The sequence below is a fragment of the Psilocybe cubensis genome, chromosome 1 (genome assembly GCF_017499595.1).
Source record: "Psilocybe cubensis strain MGC-MH-2018 chromosome 1, whole genome shotgun sequence".
NCBI classification, from domain to species: Eukaryota; Fungi; Basidiomycota; class Agaricomycetes; order Agaricales; family Agrocybaceae; genus Psilocybe; species Psilocybe cubensis.
The window spans coordinates 675,661-692,413 of NC_062999.1; the positions used below are offsets into that span (position 1 = coordinate 675,661).

A 16,753-nucleotide genomic window follows, 5' to 3' on the forward strand; every position below is an offset into this window, starting at 1 on the left:
GGCGATTGTTTAAGATTAAGGCATACTAATCAGACTAATAGTCATTCTGTATATCTATTCTGTATTGATGGGCTCCAGATCAAACCAAGTGCAGTACTCGTTGCATTTGTGCTGAGATGGAAATTTCATGAATGCTTCTTCAACATTGCCTTCACCAAAGAGATTTTGCAATGGATTGCCATTGCCGTCTTTAAGTTTGCTACAGAATGTATTAGCATAAACTCAAGCCAGTATTTACAAGTTGCTTACGGATGGGTCATAACCTGTGGGTCCGTCAACAAGTCTCCAGCGCCTTATATGTGCACATAAGTCAGTTATTCCACATAAACAAATATTGAAATAATCACGGCACCTTGAAAGTCTGAGAGAAAAACTTGACCATGAGACTCGACAAACTGCACATGCTGAACAAAGCAAAGGAACTTTGATGTGTCATATCCTGGCTCGCTTTCTTCAAGAAGTGGAACGGCGTCTGCATTATGGATGTACTTGATAAAAGGCAGTTCTGTTGGGATGAGTTCTTCGAGAAGATAGGCTGCAGAGTAGGATGTTGAGGCTGCTTGCTGTTTGCCTTTGCCAAATGAATAAGCAATGCATGCCTTAACAAATCGAAGCTTTGGAATTGAAAAGGGAAGATCATCCGAATCGAGATTGCCACATAGTGTTGTAACATTGTACTGTACCATACGATACAATGTACATAAAGATGGGATCATATGATATGCATTCGATGAATACATTGAGACAGTGAATAATACACATATAAAACTAGTAATCTGTACTGTTTCATATGGTATGGATTCATCGAATCATTGTATACTTTACTATATTTTTGATTTATAAAAGTTGACAAAGAGTAGTACTACAAGCTGTTTACTATTAATTCACATGCTCAAAGTTGCGGAAAACAAGTCGAAGCATATCATAGGGCAAACCCCGACTCAGATGGCGGGATTTCAAGATTCCTCAAAGATTTCAACACAACCCCGTCACATTGGCGCAAGCCGCAAACTAACATAGGCACTGCACATGCCTGAGAGTTTGCACACGCCTGAGAGTTCAGACACATGTATTGTTTAAAGTAAAAAAAAATGCATACAATATACTATTCAGTACACTTCCGCACATAAAAGTTGAAGTTGTGCCACAGAGGTCAGTGTCAGCGTCGGAAATTGTTGCCATCGTCGGAAATTAGTCTGGTGTCGGAAATTCTAAACTTAATGACCTTGAACTCCGTTGCAATTTGTAGTCACTTAAATTTGATATTCAAACTTCGGGAACAAGAATTCATATTACAAAAAAAATAATCTACTGTTGCTTATCATTGGTACCGCTTTTCTGCCCCTCGTTCACGCTATGGCGTTCTGCAATAAACTGTAGAGACTTCCGTATATGCCTATCTAATGCGCCTAAAGCCTTGCGATGAGTATTTGCCAGCTGTAATTTCTCCACCTCGGCAAGGTACAGTCGGTGGGCAGCATCCTTGTAGGAAATTCCCAAACGCTGTTGCAGGCTACAGACTTCCGCATGAAGGGACAATCGTTCTTGATCGGTCAACGGCTATTTGAAATGTAAAAATGAAGAATTCAAACTAAATCAGAGGAAGACTCACAGGTTCTGGAGGTACATGAAGATTCCCTCCTAAGGTGTTGTAGATTTGAGTGTTCTTAGCGGCAGGGTCCTAACACATTTTTAATCAGTAGCACTCCAAATAATTGCTGGGAATATGGCAAGGACTTACGATTCCCGAAGCTTTGGTAACGCCGATATTTGATTTAGCAAGCTGAACGGCTAATGCCTGCTCCAAAGACTGAGCCATGAACTCTGGAACAATGTAGTCCCGATTGTCTGGGCCGAGGACAAGTATGTAGCCATCGGGGAGTTCGTATTCAAAGGTGTTCTCAGCCATGGATATGAGTAGTGGGTACTAGGGGGGATGGAGAAAGGTGGGACCGGCACCCAAGCAATTTTATATGTTATCGGCATCTTTAATAGGGGTCGCGTAGTTTTTGAAATGTTAGAGCACGTGATCGTTCACGCGTCTGATTAGATTAGCTTGAAATTCAGTCGAAGATGCAAGCCTCTGCTCAGATCATTCTTTCCTTTTGTCCATCACAACCTCCTGCATAACAACCCCACTCTTTCTTTCTGCCCTGCATACCAATGGCTTCTCCCTTCCCAAATGCCTCAGCTTTACGACTCGTATTGGCCGATATCGATGCAGGAGTGAAGAATGCTATCAAAAGTGGGGGGATTGAAGAATATATCAAGTTGGTGAAGGGAAAAGTGGTGCGTAAATTGATTTCTTTTACTAAAATTTGCTCTGAAATGCTGGGTACCGCTTAGAAACAGCTCTTCGAAGCTCAAAAACTTGGTATTTTTCGCGAGGTCTTCGAAGAGTTTGGCACCTTTCTTTGGAGTGTCATTGTTGAATATAGGACAGCTCAAAAGCAGAAGACATTCGATCGCGAAACATTTTTGGCAACATATAGGCTGAAACTCCAAGTTCTTGAGGCTTCCTCGAAGGGATCGTCTGGTTCGCCTGCAAATGCCCGTATTCCCGCCGATGCCCGCGTTCCCGCCTCTGCTCGTGTTTTCAACACAACTCAAAACCCCGCTGCTGCTGCCCGTGTTCCCAACGCCGCCCAGGTACCTGCCCCTGCTCGTGTTTCCGACACTCAAATCTCCCCCGCCGCCCAGGTTCCCGCTTCTGCTCGTGTTCCCTCCACTCAAGTTCCCACCGCCGGCCAGATTCCTGCTGCTTCCCGTGTTCCTGCCGCCACACAAGTTCCCGCTACTGGAGTAAACTCCGCTGTCCCGCAGACCAAACATGATGGTTCTGCTTTAGTAGCACGGTCGGGGTCTGGCTCTAAAAGAGAGGTTGCGCCCACTACATCTGCTGGTGGAAAAGGTGAGTTTATATTCATCTATCTACCCCAACAGTTAATCAAATTATCTCTCAAGTGTCCTCGTCGGCGAGAGCTATCAAACCCCTCCCCAAAACCGGCCTCCCCCAAACCGCTGGTCCAAAGCTGACGGATCTCGCGGAGATGGTAGACCACCTAGAGAAGTCTGTCGGGAAAAATAAATCCGGCAAGAAAAAGAACATGAGGTCCACACCTTCAGACTTGGATCCAAATTTGCCACTTGTAGAGAAGTATCATATTTTGGCAGTCAAGGCTCTGGATCAACCAGACTCACCTATTCATGACTTTCAGAAAAAGAAGCAGGCTTCGAAGAAGGCAGATTGGGAGACGAGGAACGATTGGAACGACTCCGCGTCGGAGTGGAAGGATTCCGACCCATCGGATGGCGAAAACCCTGCCAGTGGTTCCAAGAGGAAGAGGAAGCACAACGCAAAGGAGGAGTCGACGTGCAAGCGGTGCGTCGAAATGGAGTATGAGTGCAAGCAGCGGGATAGTGTATGGAAAAAGGGCAGTTCAAAGGCCTGTTTTGAGTGTTGGAGAGACAAAAAAAAGTGTTCATTCCGTGTAAGTTACATTTTGTACAGATTTTATTCACTAAATGACTTGAAAATAGACCAAGAAATCGGAATCCGGGGATGGAGGCATTGATGGCGTTGGTAACTCGAAGACAAAACCCATCAAACAGCCCTCCAAACAGGCTTCATCTTCAAAGTCTCAGGCGGGCAAGTTCAAATCGGCAAAGTATATCGAGTCAAGCGACAAGGAAGACACGCCTGCACCCCCCAAGAAGAAGAAGAAGATATCGGATAATAACGACAAGGAAGACGCACCTCGTGCAGCACCAAAGGTAAAGGCATCGGAGAATGCCCACTCTGAGGGCAAGGCAGGTATGCCAACTCAGGAAATCATCGAAATCCAGTCCGACAGGTCCGACAACGATATTCAACTTTTGCAAGTCCCGCAAAAAGACAAAATCCGCAAAGCTCAACCCGACGACAATACGATTTCACATAAGAAGATCCGAAGGGAAGAGAACACGGCGGGCAATCATTCAGGTTTTTATTTTCATGTTTGAATCTTTTAGTACCTATGTCTAATTTCTTTTGAAAAGGTTCCCAAATTCTCGCTCTCAAAGATATCTCCGATGTCAACTCTGTGGAGACAACGGAAAAATCTACCAAAGGTATGTTCCTACTTTGAATTCATTTTGAAAGTTATATTGAAGAAACCCCCGACGCCAACGCCGACTCCTCAAGACACTCCTCAAATTCCAAACACGCTGTCCAGTTACCCATTCATTTTTGAGATGGAAAAACGACTTACGGTTCTCGAGAACAGACAGAGTTCCTACGAAGAACACTGTGCCGACATCTACACGCAGCTTGAGGAACTAAAAAACGAATTTGAAGAACTTGAAAAGTCCGCCGGGTTTCAACAGGTCAAGATTTGGAATCAAGATGAACAGCTCAATTCGATGGAGCGTTCAATTGCGCACCACAAGCAACTTGCTGATGGCACGTCGTCATCACTGAATCGCACTATAGACCTTCTGAAGGCCGTTCGGAAGGATGTTTCAAGATTTCAAGGGCAGATCGATGGAGTTGTGGAAAGGCTAGAAAACGTGGAGGGGCGTTGGGTCGACTATGCCGACTCAAACGTGGAATACGCATCCAAGCATGATGGCTTTGGTGCATTTGATAGCATTCAAGCTACAAGTGGTCCCAATGACGCCTCCAACGCCTCCGACGCCTCCGACGCCTCCGATGCGCCTTCCAACGCCTCTGCCTCCGAAGCCTCCGACGCCTCCGCCTCCGACACTTCCAATGTTTCCGACACAGAAACTGAAGAACAACAGGCAGAAACAGGTGTGACTACCCTGAACCTCTATGACATTGAAACAAATGCTGACACTGACACCGAAGACAATTCAGATGCCGATGCTGAAGCTGACCCAGACCCAGAGGCTGATGTCAACGACAATGCTAATGACAATGCCAACGCCAACACCAACAACCAGGGTGACGCTGATGCTGATGTTCCAGCTAATACTGACATCAAACCCGATGACCCAGCGTCTTCAACCACCGGCATTATTCCCGATGACCCAGCTTCTTCAACCAGTGGCATTGTTTTGGAGAGAAAGTCTGATACCCACACATCTGGCAGCAGAAAGGATGTCAACCCAGCAACGTCGAACACTGAAGGTGAAGCTCTCAACTCCGTCAATGCACACGCCAATGCCGACAGTAACGAACACGCCACAGAGTCAGGCTCAAACATGAGTCTTGACTCGGAGTCTTCGAATCTCAACGGCGAGATTATCCCACCAAAGACAACTGTTTTGCCAGACTATAAGTCGGATAACTCACCAGTCTCAACGCCCCAGTCGGATATGGTTTTGTAGGACTTAGACATGGGATGGGATGCCTTTTAGTATACTGTTTTCAAGCTGTGTAGTTTGCCCCCTTTTGTAAAAAAAATAAATATTACTGTCTTTATCTATTCATGACTATCTAACTGGTTCTCTCCCGTACACGACGCATCCTTTTACCAGAGATAATTAAGGACTCTTCAACTTCCGGCCTCTTTCTGCGGTTTCCTTTGGGTTGTGCCGATTCGTTGGATACGTGTGAAGACGGGTCTGCAGTTAGACTGCCATTTGCAAGAAGAGTCCTTTCTATATCTCTTGCTTCGTCCAACAGGCGATGGTTTTCTTCAGCTTGAGCAATTTCCTCAGGAGTAACTGGCTTACGTCGGGGTCGGGGTTTAGGTCGGGAATTTGGCAACTTGGCGGGTTGTACACTGTCGGAAGCCGGAGGTTCTGGTTGTGGAGCGGCCGGTGGCGGAGTGGGTATGTTAGCTAGTGGTATGCCTCCATTACCACTACTATTTATTGCTGTTGATTCTGGGGGCGGATATACAAATGTTTGTAGATGAGAAAGAGCAGGGTTGCTCATGTCAAGGTTAGAGGTGGGACCAGATGCCAGACTAAATTGGTGTATTTCCGACATGTCTTGAAGTCCAATTGGATTTGGCGACGGATTACTCGGAAATGTTTCTTGAGGCCTAACAGAGACTTCGTGCCCAAGGAGTTGTGGATCAATATGCATGTTATCGATGCTAGTAATTTGTGTTGAAGGTACTTCGAATGAGAGGAGACCAGATGCACCTGGCATTTCCTCTATGTGTATGGGTCGAGCTTCGACTTGGGTTGGTTTTGATGATTTCTTTGCTCTGCGGCGACTTTTTTTGGGAGCGGGAATGGGACGCTTTGGCTCATCAAGTCTAATATCTTCATCGGGATACTGGCTGAACATTATCTCCTCTCCTTTGCGGTGTTTTTTGACCTTTCGGAATCGGAAAACCTGATTGAGTGAAAAGGTTTCCTGTCGTTGACGCAGATGAGTCAATAACATACGAATATCTTCAATAGTCATGTTTCTAGGTGGTGCCAATTTTAGTCCATGAGGCAAGTAGTCGGGAGATATGAATGCGGATTGTTTTTTGGCAATGTAATCATATGGAGGGTGTTTGCTTCGGCCATTTGTTGCAAGACCTATAGTTAAGATTGTTGCAATTTTCAGTCAACGTAATGATTATGCTAAATACAAACTTACTGTAATGTTGACTGAAGTACAACCCCATGAGAGTTTCAAGTTGTCGTTTATTCAATTTGTCGGCCTCAAAGTCCCGCGGTAACTTGGGGAAACCCTGTGCATCCTGGTCAAGCATTAGAATGCTGGATCCATCACCATCACCTCCACCATCTCTGGCTCGATTCTTAGCATTCAATAGTCCGCGCACATAAAGTCCGATTAATCTCTTCAATTGTGTCACTTCGGCAGATTTTTGGTCCTCAAACGATGTTGATGTGACTCCAAGGATATTGGCAATTTCATCATGGCTAGATTAAAGACGTCAGACATAGTGCTTGTAGTATTGAGACAGAACTCACACCCGGACAGCTAGCTGTCCCGACTCTGTAAGCTGTGTAACAAATGTAATAGTCATAAGACCCATTTCCGCCCAATTCCGCTTTGAAGCCTCATCCAATTTCCGAAACGCATGCTTGTTGGCATTACTAGAAGATCATTAAGTGATTAAGAACATTTAATTATAATATTAAACATACGCTCGCTTCTGCTCATCGGAATATTCAACTGATTCTAAAGCTTTCCCCTCGAGGTCAAGTTGTTTGAGTTCGTTGTCGGACATGCGTGCAAGAATATTTCCCATAGCTTTCATTCTGTTCTCAAAAATTCCTGGAGTGCCAGCAGTGACTGAATCAATACCCAAAATTGTGGCTATCTCTTTGTAGACCTCTTCTTTTCTTGTTCGCCAGAGAATAGTTGTTCGTTTTTTGGGGTGGCCTGTGAGTTCCGCTTCGGTCGGCTTTGCTGAGCGCCAATTGTTTCTTATCCATTTTAGTAATTTCTAAATCCGATCAACAAAGTTAATATCATGTTGGGCGCTAACACTTTGGTACCTGAAATTCCGACTAAATAGCCAAACAAACCTTTGCTTCCTGCTGGGCAAATTCCTCTGTCTGGGAAACAATTCGACTCCCAGTCTCAATCCAATAGTTGAACAGGACTGGAAGTATGCAACATACAACCTCTTTTCGCCCACGGTTACTTCCAGCATCCAGATACTGTTGTTTGAATGCTTCGATTTTCTCGCGTTCCTGATGATTATAGACTTTCCGTCTCCTGTCATGTGTACGAAAGACATCATCTAGCAAGAGAGTTTTGTAATCCTCTGTGAGAGAACCAGTAGCGTCCATAGTCTCCTATGTATGTATATATAATGTTATTATTCACATATTGAAGGACGTGAAAATGATAAATCTGTAAACTTACTTTGAAAGTCTTGTCACTTGTCTTGAGCAAATACTTGGGGGGAGCAAAAACAAAAGAAACCAAAAAAGATTCTGCAACAAATATATATTCTCCCGGACCATGTAATTTGATTTTCTTAACATTTTGGGGTTGCCATCTGATAATCAGATATCAGATGCCATGTCTAGCACATTCCTCTCTCTGACTACTACCACCATGACAAAAAACTCTCGCAAGTCAAAGAAAAAGACCCTTTACGAGGATGACCCTGATGCAGCAGATGTCATCACATACAAAACACAATCCAGGACAACCCGAAATGGGAGAAGAGTTGAAGAGTTAGTTAAAGTCCCGCTAACCAGAACAGAACGGTATCACGTTAATGGGGATCAACCACCGTCTGTTTCTGTGGATGACAATGACAATGACTCAGGGCCAGCACCTATGGATTACGATGATGTGAATGTGGATGATACTGTGGTCCCAAAGGCCCGAAAGGTATGAGTTTGGAATATATTCTGCATACAATAAAAGTACTCACATAAATATTAGACGCAAAGAGATTATATTCTCCAGTTTGTCGAGAGGGTTGACGACTTACTTGGGGCATTATTGAGCAGAGAAGCACTGAATGTGCCTGTTGAACAATCGGTTTGTACTCACTGCCAGGCCAACAATATTGCAATCTGGCGCTGTCGAGACTGCAGTTTACCATCGGTTATGTGCCGAAAATGTATGCGAGAGAGTCATAAATCCAATCCCATGCACCGGATTGAGCGATGGATAGGTACTCATTTTCGCTCAGCCGAACTTTGGGAGGTTGGAACATACCTTTTAATTCCTCATCACTCTGGGACCGCTATATGTTCATCATTAAAAGCTCGGATACAGTTTCTGGAATATCTGGAGGATCCAAAAGACAGGTCAGAGCAAGCCCAGCTCAGGTCACTGGACCTTAGCCAAGTTCCCTGGAGATCTGATGAGCAAAGGCTGGCCAATGTCGATAGTGACAGCAGAAACCATCCGCTCGACAACGCTGAACCTGGAGAAATTCCTGGAGAGAATGGCCCATCTGATTCAGAATTTGAGCAGCTACTAGATGGCTTACTTGAAGACCCATCTATGGAGCTGCCGCCAGATATTTTAGATGATGATGACGATGAAACGGAAGTTTCAAATGGGGAGTCTGAAATCGGAAATATTCCTCAATACCTGCACAATCCGACAGGCCCGACACCGAATACTTCCCCGCAAGCTGGACAAGCGCCTACGGTGGATGGTCTTAACAACTCGTACATCCGCATTGTGCACACAAATGGCTTGCATCACCTAGCCATGGTATCATGTGTTTGCCATGGCTCCGACACATTACCGCTTGATCTTATGGCAAGTCGAATGTTACCGACAAGTTTCTACCATACCCGCACGTTGTTTTCCGCTCAGCTATTGGACTATTTTCGGCTTTCAAACTTGGAACTAAAGGCATCTGCATACCAGTTTTATTCATTGCTCAAGCGCATAACAAATCCTATGGCGCCATCTAGTGTCGTTGACCTCTACAACGAATTCCGCAGAATGTCACGGTTATGGAGATGGATGAAAAAGTTAAAGTGGGCGGGATTTGCAGGTCATAATGGTAAAAGTGCCCTCAATGTCGGAAAAGGTGAATTGGCAAACTATTGCCCTACCTGCCCCCAGCCAGGCGTCAATATCGATCCTAATTGGAAAGATGACCCTAATCGCTGGGTCTACAAACGAATTTTTGTTGCCGATGGGAACTTTAAAGCCGACCATGTACGATCGGAAAAGCCGTCTCGGGATATTTGGTTGTCGGAAGGTGGAGGTATGATGCCTCCAAGGGAGGAATACCATGAATTCCTACGGACAGCAATTGAAGCATTGACTGTAAGCATGCCATATATACAAAGTTGATCTTACATTAAAATTTTATAGGGCGCACCCTGCGAGAACACCTTTCGTGCTATTCAAAACTCGCTATTATCATCTTCGTCATGCGATGTTACAGGCATTGTCGGAGTTGCATGTGCCCGACATGGTTGTTATGCACCTAACGCTCTTGTCAACCTCTTTAAAGGTGAACAGCAAAAAAATGTGGACTTCGCGTTTCTAGCGGCCCTTCGCTCTACTGGTGTTCATCCCGACCAGGGAACAATGATGATATACGATATCATTTGCCAGTATATCATCCACCTCTTGAAGCGGATTAAACATCATCTCCCAGATGGATTCAAAATTGATCGAGCCATTGGTATGTTTCATGTACATGCCCATAAAGACGAGTGCTTCTTCCGATATGCACCAACCTTTATTCCTGGGGCGGCTTGTGTTTGCGGTGAAATTCTGGAGTCACTCTGGGCGGACTTGAACTCCATCTCCCCGGCTACGCGTACAGCAACATTGGCACACCGGACTGAAATTCTTGATGACCATGCGTCGGACTCAAACCACAAAAAGGCATTGGGGATTACGAAGTATCTCTGCAGAAGGCATCTAGAGGCGGTCAAAGCTCGAGAAACATATCGCACCTCATTTTCTAATCTGACAAAGGCTGCGGATCCCGAGGCCCTGAAACTCTGGACAAAACAGATTGAAGATGCGGAAAAACGTAGATTGGAGGACCCCGCAGCCATGGATATATATGTTGCAAAGCGTCCGGGACGAAGTACTTCAACCCACCAAGAATCCGAAAGTTCCGCAAAGTCGTTGACTCCAATAGAGTCATGGATACAGTTTTCATTGCTTGTTGAAGAAAAACAGTACGTTTTCACAATGTTCATATTAAGTATCTAATACCAATACAATTAATAGACTTGATATTCGTGTCCGTGCACGGAGACTTGTAAATCATGATCGGCTTACTGACCGCGTTAAGTTGCAAAAGCTTCGCGATGCACTCAAACCCCTGTTATCCCAACTTGGACTGCTTCAAACCAAGGCAGGAGTAGTAACCACCTCGGTGCATGGACGTGGATTTTCTGAGCAACTCTTTGTTGATTGGGAGGACGATGAAGATGTTCTGGCTCCAGGATCAGCTCCGCCTGCGTATGAAGCCATTGACCATCAACTATTATGCTTACCATCTAATGGAACAGCGGATAATATCTATGCACCATATGAGCTTCAAGCCCGAATTTTGCAAGCCCGAAGCCTCCTCAATCAGCTCCGTGAACGCATAGCAGAGAGGTCGTTCCAATACTCCGATGTTGTCCGACACGCACCTCGGAAAGGTGTCCGTACAAGAGGGTATACTGCGGCAAAGGAGCTTAGGGACCAGATTTCTTTGTATGCGCAAGCTTATTCTCATTGTAGAAGTTGTCTTGTGCAACTTGGTGCCGATGAAATTACTCTCCGGGAATTTCGAGTGTTAACAAAAGAAGACATCAAATCCAGCACAGCAGTAATTAACCCAAATGTTGTCGGATCAACAAAGTTCCGTTTGTCGTGGATTTGGTACTCAGTCAACCAGCGTCTCGGACCAAGATGGGCACTTGACCCCAATGCCGACTCTGCCGCCGATCCCTATAGTATTGGAGAGGATGCCGATCCCGCTACTGTTCTTGAATGTAAGTTTTACACATTAACATATTTTTGGGCGCTTATTTTTTCTTAGTTAAACGCGTGCATTGGCTACGTGCAAGAGCATTATACAACCGGTGGCTAGAAGAAGAAACATTGGTTCGCTATGAAATGAAGTGGACTGTGCTATTCTTCCTTCATAAATCTAAATGGTGGAAAGACACCATTAATAGCGACATACCTTTATCACCAGGTGCAAAGGCTTATGCACATCGACAGTCCGGAATGTATAAGCGCTTGGCATTGATTGGGGATCATTGTTTTAAGCAGACAAATGTAAATTACACATCTGTTCTGCTCTAATTTCAAATATCATTTATTCCATCTTGTTCTGCTACTTCCATGAGCCAAAAAACCCCAACCATCCGTGTCTTCCGTCAACCGTCTGTCCTTGCGATGGACAAAGTGCCCACCATTCGACCTTTCCGTGCCTACGATCTTCAGTATGGATCGAACCCCCAACACCATGAATTCTTGCAATCAGTTGTTTTTTGTGCCGGATCGAGGTTTCGTGAGGCCTTGATACATACTCTGCAAAGCTCTGGGCAGAGGCGAAAACGATGGATGCAACAAGCCCTTCAAAAGGAATTGGTAAGTCGAAGTGATTTTTACAATGTGATTGCCAATCACATGAGTTGATGCATGTCCATTTTTAGAATTGGGTTTTGAGGTGCATTGGTCGGGCATTCGCCATCGGGTTTAACATAGAGATCCCGCTTGTAATCCGCTGTCTGGCGGACACTTTGGGGTCGGTTTTGACAGAGAGTCTCCCTTTGGAGATTGATATGGCCTTTGCTGAATTTCTTGCTTGTGGAACTCGGGATTGGGCATTTGAAAAGCGCGTCGGATCTTACAATTACGACTGGTGGAATCGGAACAGCGCCCCCAAGCCATCGGAACTCTTGGGAACTGCAACTGTTAGTGAGATTCTTACTTATCACAAGGCGGAATTTTACAAAACCTTCGATCCTGAGCCGACGACCACATTCGACGAATTACTCAAGACTCACATTGACCACAAGATTCCCGAAATTCCGCCCAACATGTCTCTTGTTCACCCGGTTCAAATTATCTTGGATAAAGTCGGAGATACGTGTGACGCTTGCGATGCTTTTCAAAATCTTGCAATTGAAAGTATTCAACAGCTGAGCAGTATAAAAAATCACACGTCCATCATGTTCAGTACCGCCGACAATACCCTCGACCGTATTTCCCGACGCGCAATCGGATTCTTTGAATTGTATGAGGCTTCTCAACGTGCAGCGGACACCGCTAAAGGCCCCGCCCCGACGGACTCCAACGAAAACCCGGTTTCAAAATGGACCTGGGGTAGACAACTAACAACCAAAGAAGTCTGCTCGCTTGGGGATGGAAAAAAGGCGTCCCACTCAGGATATGCGGAAAGTCTCCGTGATGGCAAGTTACGTTCACGGTCTGTGGACAAACCCATTCACTCCCCGCACACATCCGACGTTTTTGAATCGGTTTCCTCTGTGGCGGCGGACAATCATCTTTCGAATGAGGCTATCAAACACCCTCAATACTTTGAAGATGGCACGGACAGCGGGACAATTGCAAGTATGATTGAAAAGGCAGCAACTTCTTATGAATCCGACTCCGATGCCTCCGACACCGGTGATGCAGACACTGCGCCATCTCAGGCTACTCAATCAGTAGCAGAGCTGTTGGCGCATGTGGAATACATTAGCTCCGACTCCGATGACTTAGACGGCTCCGACGACAGCATGCATGGGGAGGATGGAGGCAAGGGCACGGATACTGGAAAGAAGAGGCAGAACATTGATACCTCCGCCAACAGTGGTGCCGTTAGGAGGACTAAACCGCGCGGGGAAGATGGTCAGAGTGTCAAAGATCAAGGTATCTCCAACATTTACCATATTTCTTCATATTTCGGGCTAACTCAGTGTACAGATGCACCTCACACAACTGCATACTTCACTAAGAATTTTTTTTCTTGTCAACTTGATGAAGACCTTTTTGAAATGGATGCCGATGAGGATGAAGATGCCGACGAAGATGGTGACAGCGAGGGCAGGGCCATGGAGTAGTAATACTTTCACCTAATTTACGTTCCGGATCTCAAATAAATTTGTCTTGTTATTTTCCTCCTTTATTTTGAGTGCGAATATGTACAACTTGAACATAGATGAACTAGAAAACTACACAATAGTAATGTGCGGTATTGCAAGATCGGAGAAATGTACTATCGGAGACGGAATTGGAGAGTTCGTAAGGTAATATTACTTGTTGGATGATATGTTTGTGTATGGCACACTAACGTTGGGACTGCACTATTCTCTAATTCTTTGTAAATCCAGCCCTAGTTCTCCTCACAATGCGCATCTACTATAAACATTGAGCATGTCCGAGCATAGGCAATTGCCCTCACAAACTGTGTTATTAGATATGCTAGATATGCTATATATGCGCACAGACCAGGATATGCGCACAGACCAGGATATGCACACAGACTGGAACATCCGCGTCGGCAATGGAAAGCACCAAGCGCCCCGACAACCTGCCGACCAACCCCGCCTGCGCATGGACCGCGTCGGCAATGGAATGCACCAAGCGACCGCGTTGGCAATGGAATGCACCAAGCGTTCCGACAACCTGCCAACCAACCCCGCCTGCGCATGGACCGCGTCGGCAATGGAATGCACCAAGCGTTCCGACAACCTGCCAACCAACCCCGCCTGCGCATGGACCGCGTCGGCAATGGAATGCACCAAGCATCCCGACAACCTGCCGACCAACCCCGCCTGCGCATGGACCAAAAAGCCAACGGGATTGCATGCGTAATCCTGGATATAAGAATCTCGCGTTGATGAGCACTTGGACCATGCTTTGACTAGAACTAGATCTATAAACCCATTAAGACTATTCATTGAATCCACATTTCATGTTACATACAGTGTTTCCTTTGCAAGAAATGCGCGGTTCAATGGTCCAATGGGTCCATTGAATCCACATAATACAATACATTGTCATAACCACTCTAACATATGGTAAGGTACAATATTGCATGCCACCCTGAGATTGCTGCCCTGCTTATTGAGAAAGTTGTTAATAAAACCGTATGCAAATTGTAAAATAGAGTCTGCATAGGCGAGAGAAGTGGCCTCCATCAAAGTCTTGATGCTTTCATCGGCATATGCGAACCGTTTGAGAACCATAGCGCCAGTTTTAGGATCCTTTCTCTGGGTATATAGCCGCTTCATAGCAATAGAGATTGGAGACGTCAACCATGATCCAAGGAGGCCAGAAGGACTTGCAGATGTCCATTCCAACAAGGCACTATGTGCTGTTTTGAATCCACCTTTTGAAATAAAGTCTGTGTGGTCGTTGAAGGATAATTGAGCAAAATACCCTTTGCTGCTTATAATCGAGGACTGATTGTTGCTTCCAAGATCGTGAAAAGGTGTAAAGACAATTGGATAGCATAGTATGGATTCAATACGGATCGCATCAACTAGAAAAAACATTAGAAAGCTGTCATCTTTAATAAGATTGGACATACATCGTTGCTTTAACTCTAACACACTTTGTTGGCCACCAAGTAGCAAACCACGTGTAACTTCATTTGCATCCAATGACTTGAACTGAACGGATTCTCCGGTGTTGTTTGTGTTGTTCTGATTCTATATATATATAAGTTAGTGAATATTACTGCCCAAAAATATTGCTAACCTTTTTATCAAAAGAATACTCGTCTTCAACATATGATAGAGTAGAAAATGCATCAGAGGTATCTATAGTCTGATGGGAATTAGCAGGTTCTCTGCGCTTTCGAATATCAGAATTGTCTGTAGTTGAATGGGGACTAGCAAGTTCTTTACGTTTCCGGGTAAGTGGAAACGCATGATCATGTTGATGTGTATGCTTCTCAGAAGAGTCAGAAGCAACGGATTCAATAAGCCTTTTAGGTTCCTGCAAAAACTCTTAATCAGTGGGTTTAATAGCAATTTAAAAGAATTGTAAACATACAGGGACATATGCAGCATCAGAATCTTGTGTCATTCTTTCTGCCTCGATCCATTGATTTCGGTCAATAATGACTATGAAGGAAACCGGTTTGTTTGGGGGAGAAAATGTGTAGGTACCAGCAGCAGATTTTCCCGATTTTGCTTTGAGAAATCGACCCTGGAAATAAGGCTCAGTTAGATCCCTATTTGCCAGAATATCTTGCCAAATTGCTGTTTCTCGGACACGGGACTTGGAAAAGTCCCACGGAAACCCGGGAAAAAGCTTGGTCAGAGGTTTGATTACACAGGACCGAATTGCTTGTGCAAGTTCTTGCGGAGTTAGACCATAGTCCACAGAGATACCTTCCTTAATTCCCTAATGTAATATTAGAAAGTAAAATTACTAAATGAACATTTAATAAAGTGATAAATCTGACCGTTTGTTCAGTCTTCCCTAAAAGAAGCTCATACCCAACACCAGCAACAATGGGAACCATTGCCTTTGTTTGTGCATTTACAGGAATTTGTCCAGGAGCAAGAGATCCTTTATAAGCTGCAGTTGACCAACGCTTGTGCTCTTGAGCATATAATGCATGAGAAGCAGAGTATCCTGAAGCCGAAATAGATGGTGTAGAATGGTGACTAAAAAAGTTTTGGAAATAAGATGGATTGTGGATATTTGGCCCTCCAACAACGGAAGAAGAAGAAGGCGGCATAGGAGTAACACGGCCTTGAGGTGTATTTGCTCCTAAATTTATTAGTATAAATAATAATATGAGAATATCAAAGCATACCTTTACGCTGCCCTTCATTAATCATTTGTTGAACATCTGATATGTTAATAAGTCTTGCAGAAACGGGAGTGAGTTTGGCTAATAAGTGGATATAATAAGTGATAATCTTAGAATTATATAAAAGGACATATACCAGATGCAACAGCATTGCTTTCCTCTCTCTGTTTCATTTGAATTGAGGTTGATGATGCTAGTATATAAATAAGCGCCCAAAACATAGCATCAAAGTTAAAGTCAGACTTACCGGAATCCTCATGCACTACACGGGCCAAAGTGACACTTTTTCTAGCATAGTGGTCAAAGCAAGCTTTACACACATATTTGCCAGAAACATTCGGATTCTGAGAGGCCAAATAGATGCGCTGGTCTCCAACTTGAATAATGGCCTGACAGCTAGGACGCTCGCATTTAGATGGTGTTCTTGCAATAACATCCTCAGTAAACTGGGTGCTAATGTGAAGATTACCAGAAGACATAGAATTGGTTGATATGGGGAATGAAAATGGACAAACTTCGCAATGAATGCACTAGATATATTTAAACTAACTTCAGATTACACCATTCTAGGAAAATATCTTGACAATATTAACTATTTTCACGTAATTCTCTAT

General features: G+C 44.5%; 6 protein-coding genes across 6 annotated transcripts; 2 read left to right on the forward strand and 4 right to left on the reverse strand.

The window, feature by feature from the left end:
* Nucleotides 1-54: 54 nt before the first annotated feature.
* Nucleotides 55-686, reverse strand: JR316_0000188 (Myosin heavy chain kinase C; the record flags this gene model as incomplete). The annotated part of the gene is made up of 3 exons (XM_047886003.1): nucleotides 55-199; nucleotides 250-292; nucleotides 380-686. The coding sequence occupies 3 exons, from the start codon at nucleotides 684-686 to the stop codon at nucleotides 55-57; spliced, it is 495 nt and encodes a 164-aa protein (XP_047753749.1).
* Nucleotides 687-1,308: 622 nt separating this feature from the next.
* Nucleotides 1,309-1,909, reverse strand: JR316_0000189 (uncharacterized protein; the record flags this gene model as incomplete). The annotated part of the gene is made up of 3 exons (XM_047886004.1): nucleotides 1,309-1,560; nucleotides 1,613-1,681; nucleotides 1,742-1,909. 3 exons carry the CDS (start codon nucleotides 1,907-1,909, stop codon nucleotides 1,309-1,311), a joined length of 489 nt encoding a protein of 162 aa, XP_047753750.1.
* Nucleotides 1,910-2,163: 254 nt separating this feature from the next.
* On the forward strand, nucleotides 2,164-5,331 carry JR316_0000190 (uncharacterized protein; the record flags this gene model as incomplete). Its single annotated transcript, XM_047886005.1, has 6 exons — nucleotides 2,164-2,289; nucleotides 2,347-2,911; nucleotides 2,965-3,491; nucleotides 3,541-3,982; nucleotides 4,039-4,110; nucleotides 4,142-5,331. The coding sequence occupies 6 exons, from the start codon at nucleotides 2,164-2,166 to the stop codon at nucleotides 5,329-5,331; spliced, it is 2,922 nt and encodes a 973-aa protein (XP_047753751.1).
* A 109-nt stretch (nucleotides 5,332-5,440) lies between these two features.
* JR316_0000191 (uncharacterized protein) lies at nucleotides 5,441-7,710 on the reverse strand (the record flags this gene model as incomplete). Its single annotated transcript, XM_047886006.1, has 5 exons — nucleotides 5,441-6,483; nucleotides 6,545-6,831; nucleotides 6,883-7,008; nucleotides 7,060-7,361; nucleotides 7,444-7,710. 5 exons carry the CDS (start codon nucleotides 7,708-7,710, stop codon nucleotides 5,441-5,443), a joined length of 2,025 nt encoding a protein of 674 aa, XP_047753752.1.
* Nucleotides 7,711-7,981: 271 nt separating this feature from the next.
* Nucleotides 7,982-14,358, forward strand: JR316_0000192 (uncharacterized protein; the record flags this gene model as incomplete). Its single annotated transcript, XM_047886007.1, has 10 exons — nucleotides 7,982-8,263; nucleotides 8,318-9,670; nucleotides 9,719-10,542; nucleotides 10,595-11,349; nucleotides 11,397-11,589; nucleotides 11,710-11,953; nucleotides 12,019-13,240; nucleotides 13,295-13,427; nucleotides 13,818-14,181; nucleotides 14,314-14,358. The coding sequence occupies 10 exons, from the start codon at nucleotides 7,982-7,984 to the stop codon at nucleotides 14,356-14,358; spliced, it is 5,415 nt and encodes a 1,804-aa protein (XP_047753753.1).
* Nucleotides 14,359-14,370: 12 nt separating this feature from the next.
* JR316_0000193 (uncharacterized protein) lies at nucleotides 14,371-16,618 on the reverse strand (the record flags this gene model as incomplete). Its single annotated transcript, XM_047886008.1, has 8 exons — nucleotides 14,371-14,855; nucleotides 14,904-15,024; nucleotides 15,074-15,313; nucleotides 15,371-15,724; nucleotides 15,786-16,096; nucleotides 16,143-16,220; nucleotides 16,276-16,332; nucleotides 16,387-16,618. The coding sequence occupies 8 exons, from the start codon at nucleotides 16,616-16,618 to the stop codon at nucleotides 14,371-14,373; spliced, it is 1,878 nt and encodes a 625-aa protein (XP_047753754.1).
* Between the last annotated feature and the right edge of the window lie 135 nt (nucleotides 16,619-16,753).